Source organism: Microtus ochrogaster, chromosome 15, assembly GCF_000317375.1.
Source record: "Microtus ochrogaster isolate Prairie Vole_2 chromosome 15, MicOch1.0, whole genome shotgun sequence".
Classification (NCBI taxonomy): Eukaryota; Metazoa; Chordata; class Mammalia; order Rodentia; family Cricetidae; genus Microtus; species Microtus ochrogaster.
Window position 1 is genome coordinate 5532122 of NC_022017.1, and position 18164 is coordinate 5550285.

An 18164-nucleotide genomic window follows, 5' to 3' on the forward strand; every position below is an offset into this window, starting at 1 on the left:
AGGGAGGGAGGGAGGGAGGGAGGGAGGAAGGGAGGGAGGGAGGGAGTAAACAATCAAAATATCTGCTAAAGCCTTTTTTTAATTGAATGATGTAAGATAAAGATAATCAAGATCAGTTAAACAAATACATCTTGTCTTTACAACAAACACACATCTCACTGCATTTCTTACTACAAAATGACCCCAAATTCAATAACCCATATAACTGAAAAATATTATTTTCAATTCAAATGTTCTCAGATATCACAGTTTGAAGCAATCCCCGGATGTCTTCTTGGTTCTAAGCCTGAGCTATGATGGGGCCAGCATGTCATTGTTTTGTTCTGTACAACTGGAGAGCAGACCCACGGACCTTGACACAGAGTAGGCGCCCAGCCCCCATCCCGTACTGACAAGAAGAAAAAGGGGAGTAAGCTCAGAAGCCTGATCTTTATGAGACAGGGTTTCTCCATGTAACTTTGGAGCCAGTCCTGGAACTCACTCTGTAGACCAGGCTGGCCTCAAATTCACAGAGATCCACCTGCCTCTGTGGTGTGGGACAATTGTCTATATTCTGTCAATTATGTTTTAAATAAATGCTGATTGGCCAGTAGCCAGGCAGGAACTATAGGTGGGACAACCAGACAGGAAGTAGAGGCAGGTCAATGAGAATAGGAGAATTCTGGGAAGAGGGAAGCTCTCTCTTGGCAGTCCTGCCCAGACACTGAAGGAGGAAGATGTGACCTGCCCCACTGAAAAAGGTACCAAGCAAGCCATGTGGCTAACATATACTAGAATAATGGGTTAATATAAGTTATAAGAGTTGGGAACTGGAGAGATGGCTCAGTGGTTAAGAGCATTGCCTGCTCTTCCAAAGGTCCTGAGTTCAATTCCCAGCAACCACATGGTGGCTCACAAACATCTGTAATGAGGTCTGGTGCCCTCTTCTGGCCTGCAGGCATACATGTAGACAGGTTATTGTATACATAATAAATAAATATTTAAAAAAAAGAGTTAATAAGAAGCCTGAACTAATGGGTCAATTAGTTTATAACTAATGTAGACTCTCTGTGTGATTTTCTTTGTGACTAAAAGCTGCAAGAACTGGGTAGGACAGAAAGCTCAGCCAACACCTCTGCCTCCCGAGTGCTGGGATTAAAGGCATGGGCCACCACCACCTGGCACCTGATCTATTACTACAAACTCTCATTTTGGGGCCCTGTTTTTATTTTGTGTGTCAGTGTTTAGTTTGAATGTACGTATGTGCACCATATGCATGCCTAGTGCCCATGAAGGTCAAAGGAAGACACTGAATCCCTTGGAACAGGAGTTAAGGACGGTTGTGTATTATTCCGTGGGTACCAGGAACCGAACCCAGGTCCTTTATAAGAGCAACAAGTAATCTTAACTAGAGTCATCTCCCCAGCCCCAGAGAGATTCATTTTATTATTTATGTTTGTGTATATATGTCTGTATGTGTGCAAATGCCTACAGAGCCAGGGTTACTGGGGCTAGAGATATGGGTGGCTATGAGGCATCCTATGTGCGTTCTAGGAATTAAACTCTGGTCCTCTGGAAGGGCAGCGGTCCTTTCAACCCCCCGAGCTATCTTTCCAGCCCCAGCTTGTTCCCATTTTTATGCTATTATTTAAAGGCCTAGTATGTGCCTAGCAAGGCAGGAACTATCACCTCTGTTTGAAGAGTAAAATGATGTTCAGGATGTGAATGCCGGAGAAGGATGAGACCCTGCTCTTCACACTCTCATACAGCTCTCGACTCAGAGAAGGAAGACTGCTGGGTACTGGGGAAGAGATCTACAGCCCTTGGAAGTTTAAGGCCAATCTGAGCTTTAAAGAACAAAACGTATTCCATATGTCAGGACTGTCAAATACCAGTCTCTAGAGTTCAAAGTACCTGCAGCCCCGGACTCCTATGTATCCCGGTGATTTGCGGAGTGCGCAGTGGAAGGCCAGCCAGCACACCTGCCCACCAGAGGACAGTCTCCTTAGCATTCTAGAGTCCTCTCACCTTGCCCAAATGAATCGATACTCTGTTTCAGAGTCTCCACATCACAGGTGAACCGGGCCACCCTTCCCAGGTCTTCATCGTACTTCCGCTCACTGACAAAGTGCTGGAGAAAAGAGAGAAAAGCTTCCAGGTAAGAAACATTGTACAAAGAACCTAAAGCACACACAAGTGAATGGAATCATCTTCAATTTTCTCAGTTTTATTGCTTTAAAGTTTGCTGTGCCCATTACATCAGCAACAGTGAGTACTCAGACGGTCACTCATTTTCAAGGGCCCGGCTAAGCCTGACAACTCCATGACATGTTAGAAAAGGCCGACACTGCTGGCATAACCCGAAGGCAAGGTAAGGAAGAAAAAAGAATTGATGACAAAGGATCTTCTTCCCCCTGAGCTATTCTTCACACAGTTCCACTTTGCACAGAAGCAGAGGCAGCCAATGTAATCGTAAGCTCCAACTCTGCTTAAGTAGACGCTGTTGTCCTTTGGTAGGATCCACCTTCAGAAAAGGCACCGCATCTCCTTTAAAACAGGGTTTCAGAGTCTTTGAAAGAGAAGCAATTTCTTGAGATAGAAAGTCATTCATGTGGAAAGGCAACTCTGCAAACGAGACATTTATGCTGCAAGTGATTTAATCCTTTTAAAAGCGGACTGAGCTGAGAAGTAACAGCCCCCCGGGTCAAAGGCTGACTACACTATGGGAACTGTGGGGTGAGGAGTCAGTCAGGAAAGAAGCAGTTCTGGAGATCTGTTAAACAAACAATGTCTAGGGAGCCAGGATCACCCCCACCACAAACACCAGATGAGTAGAGGAAAAAGAAAAGTCAAGAGCTCTGAGAGAATTTGTAACTGAACTCCTCACTGGGGGTAGTCTACTCCCACTTCAAATGCATCAGAATTCTTGGAATGCATCCAGAAACACCAACAGAGAAAGAGAGAGAAAAATTACCCTTGAGATGACATCCTAAAAATTCTGAGTACACTGCAGCTTAGGGAAGTGTATAGACCTCCTGTAATGGTGCTTTCAGATACAGAGGATCTGTCTGATATTAATTCTGAAACAAATTTTAGGGTTTGTTGAGCCAAAGACATAATAGAGATGACAGAAGTACAATGATCTGGAAATAAGACATTTAAATTGCACAGCACCCACTCCAGTACATCAGAAACGCGGAAAGAAACAGATCCTTAGTCAGCCTGCAGAAATATTTCTAGAAACCTTTCAGCCTCGTAGGAAGAGGAACAGATGAAGCCTATGGGAGCCAGAATTCTCATCTAATTACGAAGGGATTTCTGGTTTCTCCTAGACAGCTGAATGAGACTGACTGGCATCAGTGTGAGGGAAATGTTCTCCACAATCCCGTAATGTGCTATTAGTTAATAGGAAATAGGAATTTTAAACTTACATATTTTGGCTTTTTTACCCCAATCAATTCTCAGGGGAAGGAGTGAAGGATAAGAGACACTCAACAGGTTTGTACGAGCGCTGGTTCAAATGGTGCCCAGAAGGCCCTCCATCACCTTACAGCTGTGTCTGTGCTTTCTTCAGGCTGTTGTCGGCCTCCACAGGAAGCATTCCTCTCAAATAAGTCAATAAAGTTCATGTGTTCATAAGAGCAGAGGTGAACGCTTAGGAATAGAAAAGGTCACCCCCCACTCCTTGCTTGAAAAGCTTTCTGTTCATAAACAGTGATTTAGAACATGGTGTCCATGGTTATCTACAAATAACCCAACCTCTCTCAGGGTCACACATTTAGTCTCAGAAATACAATTTTAAAAATTTATTTTTACTTTATGTGCAATGAATACTTGCTTGCACATATGCATGTGCACTGCATGTGTGCCTGGTGCCCAGGGAGGCTAGAAGGAGCAATGGAGCTCCTGGAGCTGGAGTCACAGAGAGCTGTGAGCAGCCATGGAGTGTGGGGAACTGAACCCGGGTCCATCCGTGTTTAAGGATTACAGAAGATTTGAGGCAGGCTACTCAAGTATGAGAATCAGATATGGGGTGGGGAGAACAGAAAGACTTGAGTGAGCCCACTGCGAAGGCCAAGCAACTGATGGCTGAGCAGCTTGACCGCTGTGGTAGAAACGGAGATGAAAAACAAGGTCACTCTGAGGTTCAGCACTAAGTCCAAGGACTGGCAGGGCTCCCTGACAGATTAATTCGAGGGTGAAGAAGTTTCCCAAGATTTCCTGCCTAGACAACTGGAGAGACGACAGAACCATGTAAAGAAAAAGAAAGTCTGGAAAGAGGCCACGCTTGGAAGGGAAGTTCATGGTTTAGTGTCCTCTGTACAGCCATGTCTTCTGGAGATTTGCTGTGCTGGTCCGAGTCAGTACAAGGCAGAAAGGAGAAGGAAGTTCACCTTAATATCAGCCCTGAGTTCAACCAGCTGCTCCTCTGACATCCGTACAGCCACATCCGTCATCTTCTTCAGAACCTCTGCTTTCTTCTGCCGACTGAGCAAAATTTCCACTGTGGAAGAAAAAGAAGCATGAAGTCTATAAGCTGAGGTTAAATGAGATACGGAATGGGAGCACATGCCTTGAGAGAGCATCAAGACAGCCAAGGGCCTAGCTGCCCACTCATCCCGAAAGTGAAAATACCAAAGGTCTAGTTTCTGGCTTAGGAGTCTCTGAAGGCAGTTAAAATACAAACACTGATGAATAACAAAGACTTATAAATCACTTGCCATTTCTCTCTCCTCTTCCTACCTCATTTTTTTTCCTCAAGAAGCATATAAATTAAGACAGAAATATACATATAAAACATTTGACACAAATTCCATGTAGAACCAGCGGGTACAGAATGTCTCTCTACTTCTGACTTTGCTGTCCCTACTCAGAGCCACTGGCAGCTTCCTATGTGTACTCCAAATGCTGTCTCTGTGTGGACAGCACAGACCTCTCCCTCCCTCGTGTGGTATCTGTAAAATACAGTCTTCTCTTTATCATAGCCGGTCATCTAATCTACAGATATACCCCAAATACTGAGCACATCTACTAATGATGGATATCCAAGTCCTTACGCTCTTTTTATAAAAGCACCTGTCCCTATGGCTATGGTAAATAACAGACTAAAACAAAAAAGGCAGGGAATCGCTATTCCTTGCTAGCACTTGTTTTGTTTTGTGACAGCATCCAGGCTTGTCTGGAACCCACTATGCAGACCAAGATGGCATGGTAGTCCTCCACCACAAGTCTATAAGCACTGAGACTTTACACATAAGCCCTCACGCCCCACTCTGTCCTGCAAGGTTATATCATTGGGTTTTTTCTTTTCTTTTTAAATTTACTCATTTTGCCAGGCGGTGGTGGAATACGCCTTTAATCCCAGCACTCAGGAGGTAGGGGCAGGCAGATCTCTGTGAGTTCGAGGCCAGCCCGGTCTACAGAGCAAGTGCCAGGACAGGCTCCAAAGCTACAGAGAAACCTTGTCTCAAAAAAAAAAAAACAAACCAAAAATAAATAAATAAATAAATTTACTTATTTTTATTTTATGTGCACTGGTGTTTTGCCTGCATGTATATGTGAACATGTTGGGTTCCCTAGAACTGGAATTACAGACAATTGTGAGCTGCCATATGGGTATGGGGAATTGAACCTGGGTCCTCTGGAAGAGCAGCCAGTGCTCTTAACCATTGAGCCATCTCTCCAGTCCCTGATCATTGTTTTTCTAAGTCCAACACTTACTTTCATTCATTCTTTCAGTCTGGATTTGTTTGTACGCATGAGTGTTTGCCCACATGTATGTATGTGGACCACATGTGTGCCTAGTGCCTATGGAGATCATATTCCCCCTGGACCTAGAGTTACAGTCAGCTGTGAGCATCATGTGGATGCTGAGAATTGAGCCTTGGTTTCTGTCAAGATCAAGTGCTCCTAAGTGCTGAACCAGCTCTCCAGCCCAACACTTGACTTTCTTAAGAGCTACGAAAGATCTATTGACTTAGCGCCCAAGACAAAACCCACCTGTCGTTCACATCAACCTCAGTTCTCAGCCTCCAACACTCTGGGATTTTAATGCAAAATTATAGATTTCAAGGTAGACAAAATATATTTAGTAAGGTCAATTTTTTATTTAGTTTTATATGTGGGAGTGTGTTGCCTGCATGTATGCCTGTACACCACATGCATGCAATGCCTGAAGAAGTCAAAAAGGGGCATGGGATCCTTTGGAACCAAAGTTACAGGTGACTGACAGACACCATACATGTCAGTGTTGGGAACTGAACCCAGGTCCTCTCCAAACCCTCAATAAAGACTTCTACAACACATCACAAGACTTGGAGAACCAAATTAGGGTTGGAAAAATAGCTCAGTGGTTAAGAGCACTGGCTGGTTGCAGAAGACCCAGGTTTGAGTCTCATCACCCACACGACGACTCACAACTCTGTAACTCTAGTTCCAGGATCTGATGCCCTCCTCTGGCCTCCCTGCACACATGTCAGGGCGCGCGCGCACACACACACACACACACACTACCCACATACATAAAATAAAATAATAAATTTTAGCTGAGCATGATGCGTCCCAGCACTTGGGAGGCACAGACAGGTGGATATCTGAGTTTGAGGCCAGTCTACTTTACATATAGAGATGCGGGCCAGCTAGGACTACACAGTGAGAACCTGTCTCAAACAAACAAAGAACAAGAAAATAATTTTATTTTGAGGGGGCTGGAGGGATGGCTCATCAGTTAAGAGCACTGACTGCTCTTCCAGATGACTCAGGTTCAACTTCTAGTACCCACACAGCAGCTCACAACTGCCTGTAACTCCAAGACCTGACACTCTCACACAGACATACATGCAGGCTAAACATCAGTGCACAGAAAAGAAAATAAATCATAAAAAATTATTTTGAGGAAAGAAAAGAAGAAAATCAAATATGATACTGGACAAGTCATATTTTTCCCATACAAGTTTCTTCACTTATTAAATAAGAAGATTAAACAAAATAAGAAAACCTACCTACTTACTTCAAAGTATTGGAACAAAAAATATATATGAGTATGTATAAAGAAATTCTGAACTGTGAAATAGTAAAAATAAAGTATTTAATAAACTAAAACATGCTTTCTTGACAGTACTGGTAACACAATTATTATATCATATCCCTGAGAACCAGCAATTTCAGAGAGAACAAAGATAAAGACATAAAACTGATGAAGTTAGGTAAATTTTTGTAGCTTTTAATTTGATAACTGGTTTAAACTGGGTGATGGGACTCCCTTCGCCTCTATATTGAAATTTTCTATAGATGATTTGTGTATCCATACTCACATGTGTGAGCACACGTGGAGAACTTGGGTATCTCCCTCAATTTAAGGGTCTCTTGCTAGCCTGAAGCCCATGTTTTGGCTCGACTGTCCGTCCAGGACAGTAAGTCCTTGAGATCTCCTTGTTTCTGTACCCAGCTCTGAGGTCACAGACTCAGGCTACCACACTCAGCTGTCCTGTGGGTGCGAAAATTTGAACTCAGGGCCTCCTGCTTGAGTAGCAAGCACTTCCTTTACCCCCAGGTTCATCTTTCCAGTCATGCTCTGCTCTGTTGTCTGAGACGGAGTCTTATCAACTGGCTAGACTGGCAGGCCAATAAGTTCCAGGTATCTATTTCTTCTTCTCCAGAGCTGGGTTACAGGTGTGCGCCACCACACCCAGCTTTTAAGGTGGGTACTGGGGATGCTAATGCAAGAACTTTATTGACTAAGCCATCTTCCTAGCTCCCTCAGACAGACAGACAGACAGACAGACGCGCGCGCGTGCGCACACACACACACACACACACACACACACACACACACGCACACACACGCGCACACGCGCGTGCGCCAGCTGGCGAGATGGCGCAACAAACAGTTAAGAGCACTGCTGCTCTTCCAGAGGTCCTGAGTTCCCAGCAGTCACATGGAGGCTCAAGACCACCTACAGTGCGGTCTGATGTCCTCTGAATAAAGGTGTACATACAGATAGAGCACTCATACATAAAGTAGATAAATAAATAAATCTTAAAAAGGTCTGTCTGTTCACCCTGTGCATGCCTGGTGCCCATGGAGGTCAGAAGAGGGCACCAGATCACTTGGAACTGGAGCTTACAGGCGGTTCTTAGCTACTATGTGGGTGCTGGGAATAGAGCCCAGGTCCCCCACAAGAGCAGCCAGTGTTCTTAACTGCTAACCCATGCTCCCACCCCTAAAGGATTTATTTTTAAAAAGTACCTTCTCCTCTAAAGTAAGGACTGTGTCTTTTCACTAGTGTTAGTTTATCTGAACTTTTACCTTGTGAAAGAATCAAAGAACAAGAATAGGCTACAGATGTGAAATTTAATGATTTCAAGATATACTATTTAATGCATATGCAATCCTATTTCTGAGAAATAGGAGATAGAATGCTTGCTTCATTCTCAACACTTCCCTTAAAATGGACCAAACTAAATTTTGCTCAGTATTTTCAAGGTGTCTCTTCTATGGCTGTGTTCACAGGCACAATGATCACCTAATAAAGCAATTCTATTCTTACTAGTTTGAGGTTAGGTTAAAAGAAACAACCTTCCTCAATAAGATGGCATTCAATGCATGAAGACAACCACCACCAGACCAGCGAGATGGCTCAAAGGGGGAAGCACGTGCCATGCAAGCCTGACAGCCTGAATCCCATCCATAAATCCCAGGGGGGAAGGAAAGGACCAATTCCGTAAAGTCTTCTCCTGGCCTCCACACCTGTGCTGCACACCTGCACTCAGAAGCACAACCAGGTTTCTGGTTCCTCCATCAAAAGCTACACAAATTATCCACGCTAGACTTCATGCCTCCAGAGTCTACTTTAATACGCATCCGTGGCACGGTGAATTCTCAGCTCACTGCCCTTCCCCCACTCCCTGATTACAGACACTGAATAAGGATCATCCTAAAATGGAAAAACAAAAGAAATTCTGTGACAGCAAATGACAAGAACATACACTCAACTGTAGGAGGCATGGTGAAGCATCCTCTGATTAGCCTAATGTTTTAGCCTTATCAAAATAAACAAAACCCAGTGGAACTGCTTAATCACTAGAAAGAAAAGCAAAACAGAGGAAAGCCCAGGCACCTGCAGGGAGCTTTATTTCCTAAGGGCGATGCTATGGCAGCAACACGGTGATACAATAATTTGTAGACTAAATTCTACATTGAGAATGCTAAACATTTGGGGAAAAAAATGTAAAGACTCTTGTGAAGAATTAAAAGCAGAGTATAACTGCTCAAGACTGACTAACTGAATTCATAAACTTGTTTGTTTTACTGACAGTATTTAATACATGAACATTAAACTCTGACTGAGAGGCAGCTGCCTACTCTTTGCATTGGTAATAGTTTTTTCCAAGTTACTATGTAGACCAGGCTGGCCTCAAACTCACAAAGATTGAACTGTCTCTGCCTTCCAGGTGCTAGGATTAAAGGTGTGTACCACGCCCCTGGCTCAGGAATAGCTTTAGTTAACTATGAGTCATCTTACTTGCTTCAGCTTTCACTTTGTCCATTTCTGCAAGCAACGCCACTTCTCGGTCCATTAAACTAGGGGGAAATGACAAAGAAAAAAGGTTAGATAAGAAACTCAAATACCAAAATAGTATATAATTAACAATGGAGAAAAACTAAATTTGTTCACTAAAAACATATGGTTAAGAAACAATGAATGGACACATGGAAGTCTAGTATTGTATTCACAACAAAGAATATTTAAAGATCCTCAAGAAAATAATAGACCCATGGGGCTAGAGAGATGGTTCAGCGGTCACCCACATGGCAGCTCACAACTGTCTACAACTCCATGATCCGACACCCTCACACAGACATACATGCACGGAAAACACCAATGCAGGGAGGGGGAGAGAAATGGGAAGTGGTGGTGGGGAAGAGACAGAAATCTTTAATAAATAAATAAATTTAAAAAAACACCAATACACATAAAATAACAACAAAATAATAGTAATAATAAAATGAACCCACTCCCTTTTGTTCTATGTTCTAGCAGCAATTCAAGCTACTAGAAATCAGGTTAGAACCAGCAGATGGCAGTAGCAAGCCACAAAAATTTTTTAGTTATGCTAATGTAAGAATTTATGGAAATTATTTATTTCCACAATTTCTATATTTTGATTTATCTCTTCATAAAAAAAAATATGGTCTCACTTTGTATCTCTAGCTGACCTGGAACTGTATGTAGACCAGGCTAGCCTTGAGCTTACAGAGATCCACTTGCCTCAGCCTCTCAAATGCTGGGATTAAGGTGAGCACTGAGCTTGGTTTAAACAATTTGAAAGTTGTTTTTAATATTACCAGGTAGTATCGCTTTCTGTAAGAGTATAGAAAGTTGTCCAAGATCTACGTATCCAACATGTGAACACCATATTATTGCAGCAAGATCAATGGCACTATAATCCCTAGGATACAGAATAGTTCAAGTTGATTTCTGATACAAAACTTAGCAGTAATTAGAAAAGATGGAATTAAAAGTTTCGTACAGATTTTTCCCTTCCTCCATGTTGGGGACCAGACCAAGGGCCTTGTATAAGTGGTGCAAGCACTCTGCTTCTGGTTTCCTTTCCTCCTCTGCAGACTGGAGATGGAACACGGCCTTGTGTGCTAGGCTAGCATTCTGCGATTGGAGCTATTCTTCCAGCTCTTGTTTTTGTAAAAAACACTCTCATTGACCCTGAACTCGTTATTCTTCTGCTCAAGCATCCCAAATGCTGGGATTATAGGTGTGTGTTACTAATCCTGAAATTACTAATCCTCAATTTAGTTATTTATTCTTTATTACATATTTATTTATATGTGTACGCAGACTGTTGGAATCAATGCGCAGGAGTTCACTCTCTTTTGTCACCATGTGGGTCAGAGCTAGAACTCAGTTTGTCAGGCACGGGGCGGCAGGCACCTTCACTCTGAGCCATTCCATCAATTTGAGATTTCTCCTTAATAAAGTACCGCAGCCAGGCAATCCAGCACCCGGAGGCAGAAGCAGGCAGATCCCTTAGTTCAAGGCCAGCCTGGCCTACAGAGTGAGTTCCAGGACAGCCAGGGCTGTACAGAGAAACCCGGTTTTAAACAGCCCCTCCCCCCAGAAGTATACCGCTCTAACATTAGTAGAAATCTTACTCTTTCTGATTGTAAAGGCAATCACAGACACATATGACCATTCAATTTATCTCACTATGTAATTACGTTAGCACAGTTAATACAGATACTACAAACAAATCCTCCACAGAAAACTGCCAGAGAACGCCAGTCTGATGATTATCCATGTTAATAAACAGACTTGTAACTAAAAACAAACAAACAAACAAACAAACAAACCTGGGTGGCAAATTAATCCAACAGCCCCAGACTGAAGAGAAAAAGACAACGATCCTGAGGTGGCCACTCTCTGCTGGGAACACTTCCCACTTGGGCAGTTTGCTTAAGAACCCCCCCCCCCCCGCCACCCCTGGAATACCCAGAAGGCACAACTGGGCCAGGAACTGACAGGCCTACAGTTTGGTGCTGCCAGTTCGTCTTACGATGCACACACCGTGCCCACCAGATGACAAATTCTTTGCATTTGACAAAACATAAAATATTTATTAAAGACTTCAAAAAACAAGCGTTTCACATCTCATGGTCTTCGCTGAGAAAAGAAGAGCTGTGTGGGATGTTTCCAGCAAAACCAGTTCTACAATGGGGAAAAGTGATGACATTCTTTCCACTGTAACGACCAATGGTGTTCACTGGTTTCTTGACTGATTCACTGGTCACAAAAAAATTCATAGCACACTGACTAGCAATGCAATGTTATGGAAATACCTGTTACATTCTAAGAGACTATAACTTTTGCTGGACTTCACAGCCAGATTAATAATACACCTCTGGGTTACTTAGACTTTAGACTGAGAGCCTGCTATGTACCCAGACTGTTTGTTTAACCTGCCTTTAGAACAGCGTGACACCCAACTTACTTGCCTTGGATTTCCCAGTAGTCAGCTTTTACAAGTGGAGCTAATGTCATTGTAATCCTGAACTACTCACTCTTTCATGCACCCGACCTAGAGTAATGCATGTGCACCACTGCTGAGAGTAGCAAGTGGAGTGGTTGAAGCAATCTTATAAAATGAATATCCACCGCTGAACACATTCACGGATAATGTTGAACTTAACTACTTGATTATAAACGATGATATTTGCAATACTGTTTGTCATTTGGGTGAGCAAAAAAATTTCTCTATAAAGTACTCCTCATTTCTTCTTATGTAATATATATATATATATATATATTTTTTTTTTTTTTGGTTTTTTCGAGACAGGGTTTCTCTGTGGTTTTGGAACCTGTCCTGGAACTAGCTCTTGTAGACCAGGCTGGTCTCGAACTCACAGAGATCCGCCTGCCTCTGCCTCCCGAGTGCTGGGATTACAGGCGTGCGCCACCACCGCCCGGCTTATGTAATATTTTCTGTGCTGTTTAACTGAAGAGAGCAAAGTCACATTTAGGAACAGACATACATATACACATTTGTCGTAAGAAGGCTTCTTGGTCGTTCTGGCCACTCAGCAGTTCAGACCCAAAATAATCACACAGAAACTATGTTATTTGAATCACTGCTTGGCCAATAGCTTAAACATATTGCTAGCTAGCTCTTACATCTAGAATTAACCCATTTCCATTATTTTATATTTTACTACGAGGCTCATGGCGTACTGGCAATGTTCCACCTGGCAGCTCGCACACCTTTCCCCTCTGGTGGCTACATGGCATCTCCCAGCTCTGCCTTCTTTCTCTCAGCATTCAGTTTAGTTTTCCCCACCTACCTGTACCCTGTGCAGGCCCAAGACAGCTTCTTTATTAACCAATGGTATTCACAGCATACAGAGGGGAATACCACATCAGGCTTTTTAAGAGAGGGCTCGTGTTGTTAGTTGCATGAATTAAACACATTAGTGAATCCTACTGCATTGGTGTCACATTAAGGAAAGAGATCAAAACACTTGCCCTTGGTGTCGCTTAATGAAGAGTGAGCCCTAGGATAAAATGAGAAAAAAAAAAAGAAAAAAATAAAGAGTGAGAGATAGATCCCTGGTTCTTGGAGAAGACCCAGGTTTGATTTCCAGTGCCCTCACATCTGGCTCACATCTGCCTGTAATTCCTGTTCAGAGGATCTGATGACCTCTTCTGACCTCCACAAGCATCAGGCATGATGTGGCAAACAGACACACGTATAAGGAAAAGCATTCAAGTAATAAAAGTATAAAAAAAAGAATGTGTGACGTGGGATTCCCCTCTGTATGCTGTGATTACCATTCATGAGTAAAGAAACCACTTTGGACCTATAGCTGGGCAGAATTTAGCCAGAACGTCAGGAGTCTGGGCAGCCAGGGAACGAACAAGTGGCTTCCCACAACAGATTGGCTCTCCAATGTGTGCTAGCTAAATCCACACAAAACCTGATAGGGCTTTGAAAGGAATTGAAGACACTAAAAAGCAAAGTTTCAAAATGACAGCTTCCTGGGCTGTGCTGCTAGCAGGAACTCTGGCTCTTTCAGGATGTTCTCCACTGAGCATTACAGACCACAAATGGGGTCTGTAGCAGAGTGCTACAACTTGCTTAGTGGCAACACAGACCTGTTGTGGCCCGACCCTGGATCTGGCTCTCAGAGGCAGAAAACACGCCTTCATCATGTTGGACTGGGCGGAGAAAGCAGGCAGGGCCATGTTGGCCCTAGCCACGCCCACTTAACATAAAAAAGGGATGCTTCTGGTCAGAAAATAATGACAGATACTCATGCAATAAAGACCAATCCAGATGGAAAAGACCTCTAAATGGGTTACAGTGTTGGATAAATGTACATGGATAGGCTTGGGAGAGAAAAAAATAGTTGTAAAAAAAAGTAAATGGTTTAGAAAAATAAAACAAAGTCTTTAAAGAGACAGATTAAACTTGAAGAAAAAGTAATAGGAATAAAGAAAAATAAGACAAATAGAGATGGAAAATACACAGTCTGGATTATGTATTATGTATTGTGGGGTTTTTTTTATAATTTTTTGACTGTGAAGAACTAAGTACAGAGAGACATTTCATTGTATGGGCTGCTAAACTAAGCCAACATATATATTTTAAAGGTATCGTAATTTCAAAATTTGGGTCTAAGGATTTGTTTCTTTGGAAAAGAGGTTCTTCTTTTGTTTCCAGAGGATGAGAACCTATGGAATCCTTCCAGACTAACATGGTTTGATGGACTAAAACCCCCCTCCCAAAAGGTCGCTGTGAACCCCCCTCCAAATTACTTTGCCCAACAAAAAGCAGGAAGCAGTTTGGAGAGAACTACACCCAAATTCCCTAAATGATTGTTTATATATGCTTGCTTACATTTAAAGGGAGATATGATATAAAGATGGATACTTTACATTGGAATGGATTTTGGTTTCTTGATACAAATTTAAGGTCAATTTTGTTATATTTCTGCTCTTGATTAAGGTATTGTGTTTGTGCAGCTCATTTAAAATGTAATATATAGGGCTGGAGAGATGGATCAGTGGTTAAGAGCACTGGCCGCTCTTCCAGAGGTCCTGAGTTCAATTCCCAGCAACCACATGGTGGTTCACAACCATCTGTAATGAAATCTGGTGCCCTCCTCTGGTGTGCAGGCATACATGGAGGCAGAATGTTGTATACAGAATAAATAAATAAATAAATCAAAAAATAAAATGTAATGCATAATTAAGAAACATAGATTAATAGATGATCATCTATAATAGTCAAGTATGTAGTCATGTTAGTCAGATTTTCTAGATATATAAAGATATAGTTCAGTTAGATAGGTATTCTTCAAATCTTTCAGAGACCTTCAGAATATGGCATTTAAAATGTTTTAAGAACTTAAGACTTTTCATGACTGTGAGACACATCTTCTCCTGGCAGCACCAATAATTTCAAAAGGAAGATGGGCACCGAAGAGGCTCCTTATGGAGTTTGGGCAAGAAATCGCTCTTGCCTGGACTGCTTGATGTTATGCTGTATGAACTGGACATGCAGTACCCACAGAAAAATGACTGCTGAAGCTGCCTAAAGAAGGTGAGATGGTCCTTCAGGGCTCCTGCTTCATAAAAGAACAAAACAAAAAGAGTCTGCTAGATATTCTACAAGACACAGAAGAAAGTGACTGACAAACTGACAATATAGGTGGAACTGTCTTTGAAATTTCCTGCTTTATGGGAAAGTCTGCTGGATATTAGGGGTCTGAAGGCTGAAGATGGATGCCCCAATGGTACAGAAGAACTTTGGGTGACTGTCCAGGAAGAGAGATGTCTCTGTCAATTCTAGAGTTGGAAGTAGCTTACAATGCACTTCCTGTTTTCTTAGGTAAGATTATATCTTCTGGAGTCTTTGATAAAATTGAAGAATAGATGGCTATAATTATAGTTTTCCTTAGTTATGATAAAAAAGTAGATATAAATATTGTAACTGTAATTCTTGCTTGATACATGTTTTTGTTATATGTAATTTTACTATATTAAAGTTAAAATCTTTCTTTTTATTTAGACAGAAAAGGGGAGGTGATGTGGGATTCCCCTCTGTATGCTGTGAATACCATTGGTTAATAAAGAAGCTGTCTTAGGCCTGCACAGGGCAAAATAGAGGTAGGTGGAGAAAACCAAACTGAACGCTGAAAGAAGGCAGAGTCAGGAGATGCCATGTAGCCGCTGGAGGGAAAGGCGCAAGCTGCCAGCTGGAACCTTGCCAGTAGGCCATGAGCCTCATGGTAAATATAAAATAGAAATGGGTTAATTCTAGATGTAAGAGCTATCTAGCAATACACTTAAGCTATTGGACAAGTAGTGATTCAAATAATATAGTTTTTAATGTAATTATTTCAGTAGTCTGGGTATCCAGGAAACAAATAAATTGCCTCCAATTGTTGTAATTGGAGCAGCAAAGCTGCGTCCCCAGCACCCGGCCGCCTGCACGGCTAGCTTTATACCCGAAATAATTACACGGAAACTGTATTCTTTTAAACACTGCCTGGCCCCATTAGTTTCAGCCTCTTATTGGCTAGCTCTTACATATTAATCTAACCCATTTCTATTAATCTTTGTAGCCCACGAGCTGGCTTACCAGAAAAGATCTTAACTTGCGTCTGTCTGGAGTGGGAGAACCATGGCGACTCACTGACTCAGCTTCTTTCTCCCAGCCTTCTGTTCTGTTTACTCCACCCACCTAAGGGTTGGCCTATCAAGGGGCCTAGGCAGTTTCTTTATTCCTTAACCAATGAAATCAACAGATTGATATATGACACTCCCACATCATCCAATAACAAAAGTCCTTTTACATTTCCATACCAAAGACCAATAAAAACTTAGTAAGACCTGCATTCAATCCAGGTAAAATTTCTGGGCATGGTGACATATACTTGTAACTCCAGGCTGGGGAGGGAAGCACTAGTAGACGATTGTTGGCTAATCTAGCTTAATTATTGAGCTCTATGCCAGTGAGAAATCCTGCCTCAAAAAGAGGGGGAATAAAGCTGGATGGGGTGGCATACACCTTTAATCCTAGTACCATGAGGCAGAGGCAAGCAGACTTCTATAAGTTCAAGCCAGCATGGTCTACAGAGCAAGTACCAGGCTAGCCAAGATTACATATCAAGACCCTATCCCCAAAACAAAACAAAACGACCCCCCAAATCAAAACACACAAACATACAAAAGGAAGTGCGTGACAGCTGGAAAGATCACTCACAGGATAAGAGCACTGGTTCCTTTCCTGAGGATCCAGGTTCAATTCCCAGTACCCACATGATGGCTCATAACTGTTCCAGGGGATCCAATGCCCTCTTCTGATCTTCACATGAAACAGACACACATGTGGGCAAAACATCCATACACATAAAATAAATATAAAAAAATTTTAAAAGAGATAAACGGGATTCCTGAGGATGAATCTTGAGTTTGCTCCCTGGCTTCCACAGGTATGTGCACACATGCACTCCCCCCCCCCCCAAACATATAAATGCATTTTAAAGGCTAATGAAAAGTAGCAATTACTTCTGTTTGTCATGTTGCCATGGTAACATCTACTGAAATATCTTGGTGATGGTTCACAGTACATGGGAATGGAAAACAAAGCTTGATGGAGCGTAATCAATATTTGTAACTTCCCATTCAAGATTTTACAATGCTTTAAGATATGAAAATAAACATTAAAGTTAGTAACACCTTTTATTAAAAGTTCCCGACATGATGGCTTTATGGTTAAAGAGTGTGCTTTTCTTAGATCATCCATTTTAAGGAAAGAACTCAGGGCAGAGTGTTATGACATCTGGATTTCCAATAGTCCTCCCAACACACATACACACAGCCAACACAGACCACCATTAAAGAGTTCTCCCAACACATACATAGAGCCAATACAGATACCACTGTTTTATCTTTTTAAATTTTCTTTTGAAAGTTTTCATCGGCAGAAAGTTGGAGGCTGTGTTTACTATGACATGAAGTTAAATCAGAACGTCAGAAAGGTTAGGTATCAAATAATAGAAGAGGCTCTTTTCTTTACAATTAAAAACAATAATTTTTTTTGTAATTCAACTTCCTAAAACAGAAACTTAACTAGAGTTTCCTATTTGTTGCTGAGATAAACAGTGGTCCCGGTATGTCATGGTGGCCGAGGGATCCATTGCCCATGGTGTGAAGTAATAGTTCTTAGATATCATAAATGTATTTGATATCAGAATGAACTCTCACAGAATGATGAAAGGCTCGCTCAGGCTGTCAGACTTTCCATGACCTTGCTCACTCCAACACCTCAGGCATAAGCTTTCCTCAAGGTTCTCTTCAATGGCAGTAAGCCACGATGGCATTGGATAGGCTGTGAAATGGATAATGCAGTTTGCTCAACATTGCTGGGACCCTACTTGGAAAAGATACTAGGTTTTATGAAGCCTGAGCCCTTATGTAGTGTATTTAAAAAACAAACAAACAGTATTTCTCCCCGGTCAGTAGTGCCATCTGCCTTCAATCCTAGCACTTGGGAGGCAGAGAGAGGAGGATCTCTGTGAGTTTGAGGCCAGCCAGGTCTACAATAACAAGTTCCAGGATAGGCTTCAAAGCTACAGAGAAAACCTGTCTCAAAAAAAAAAAAAAAAC

The 18164-nt window shown here is 42.1% G+C and overlaps 1 protein-coding gene across 1 annotated transcript in view; it reads right to left on the reverse strand.

Moving 5' to 3' along the window:
- The window catches only part of Spats2 (spermatogenesis associated serine rich 2), a 69003-nt gene that overhangs the window by 4025 nt on the left and 46814 nt on the right, over positions 1 to 18164 (reverse strand). Inside the window, exons 9-11 of the mRNA XM_005353931.2 lie at positions 9504 to 9562; positions 4374 to 4483; positions 2008 to 2110 (exon numbers count right to left, since the gene is read on the reverse strand). Of these exons, the coding sequence (XP_005353988.1) occupies positions 2008 to 2110; positions 4374 to 4483; positions 9504 to 9562 (272 nt within the window). The remainder of the gene's footprint in view (positions 1 to 2007; positions 2111 to 4373; positions 4484 to 9503; positions 9563 to 18164) is intronic.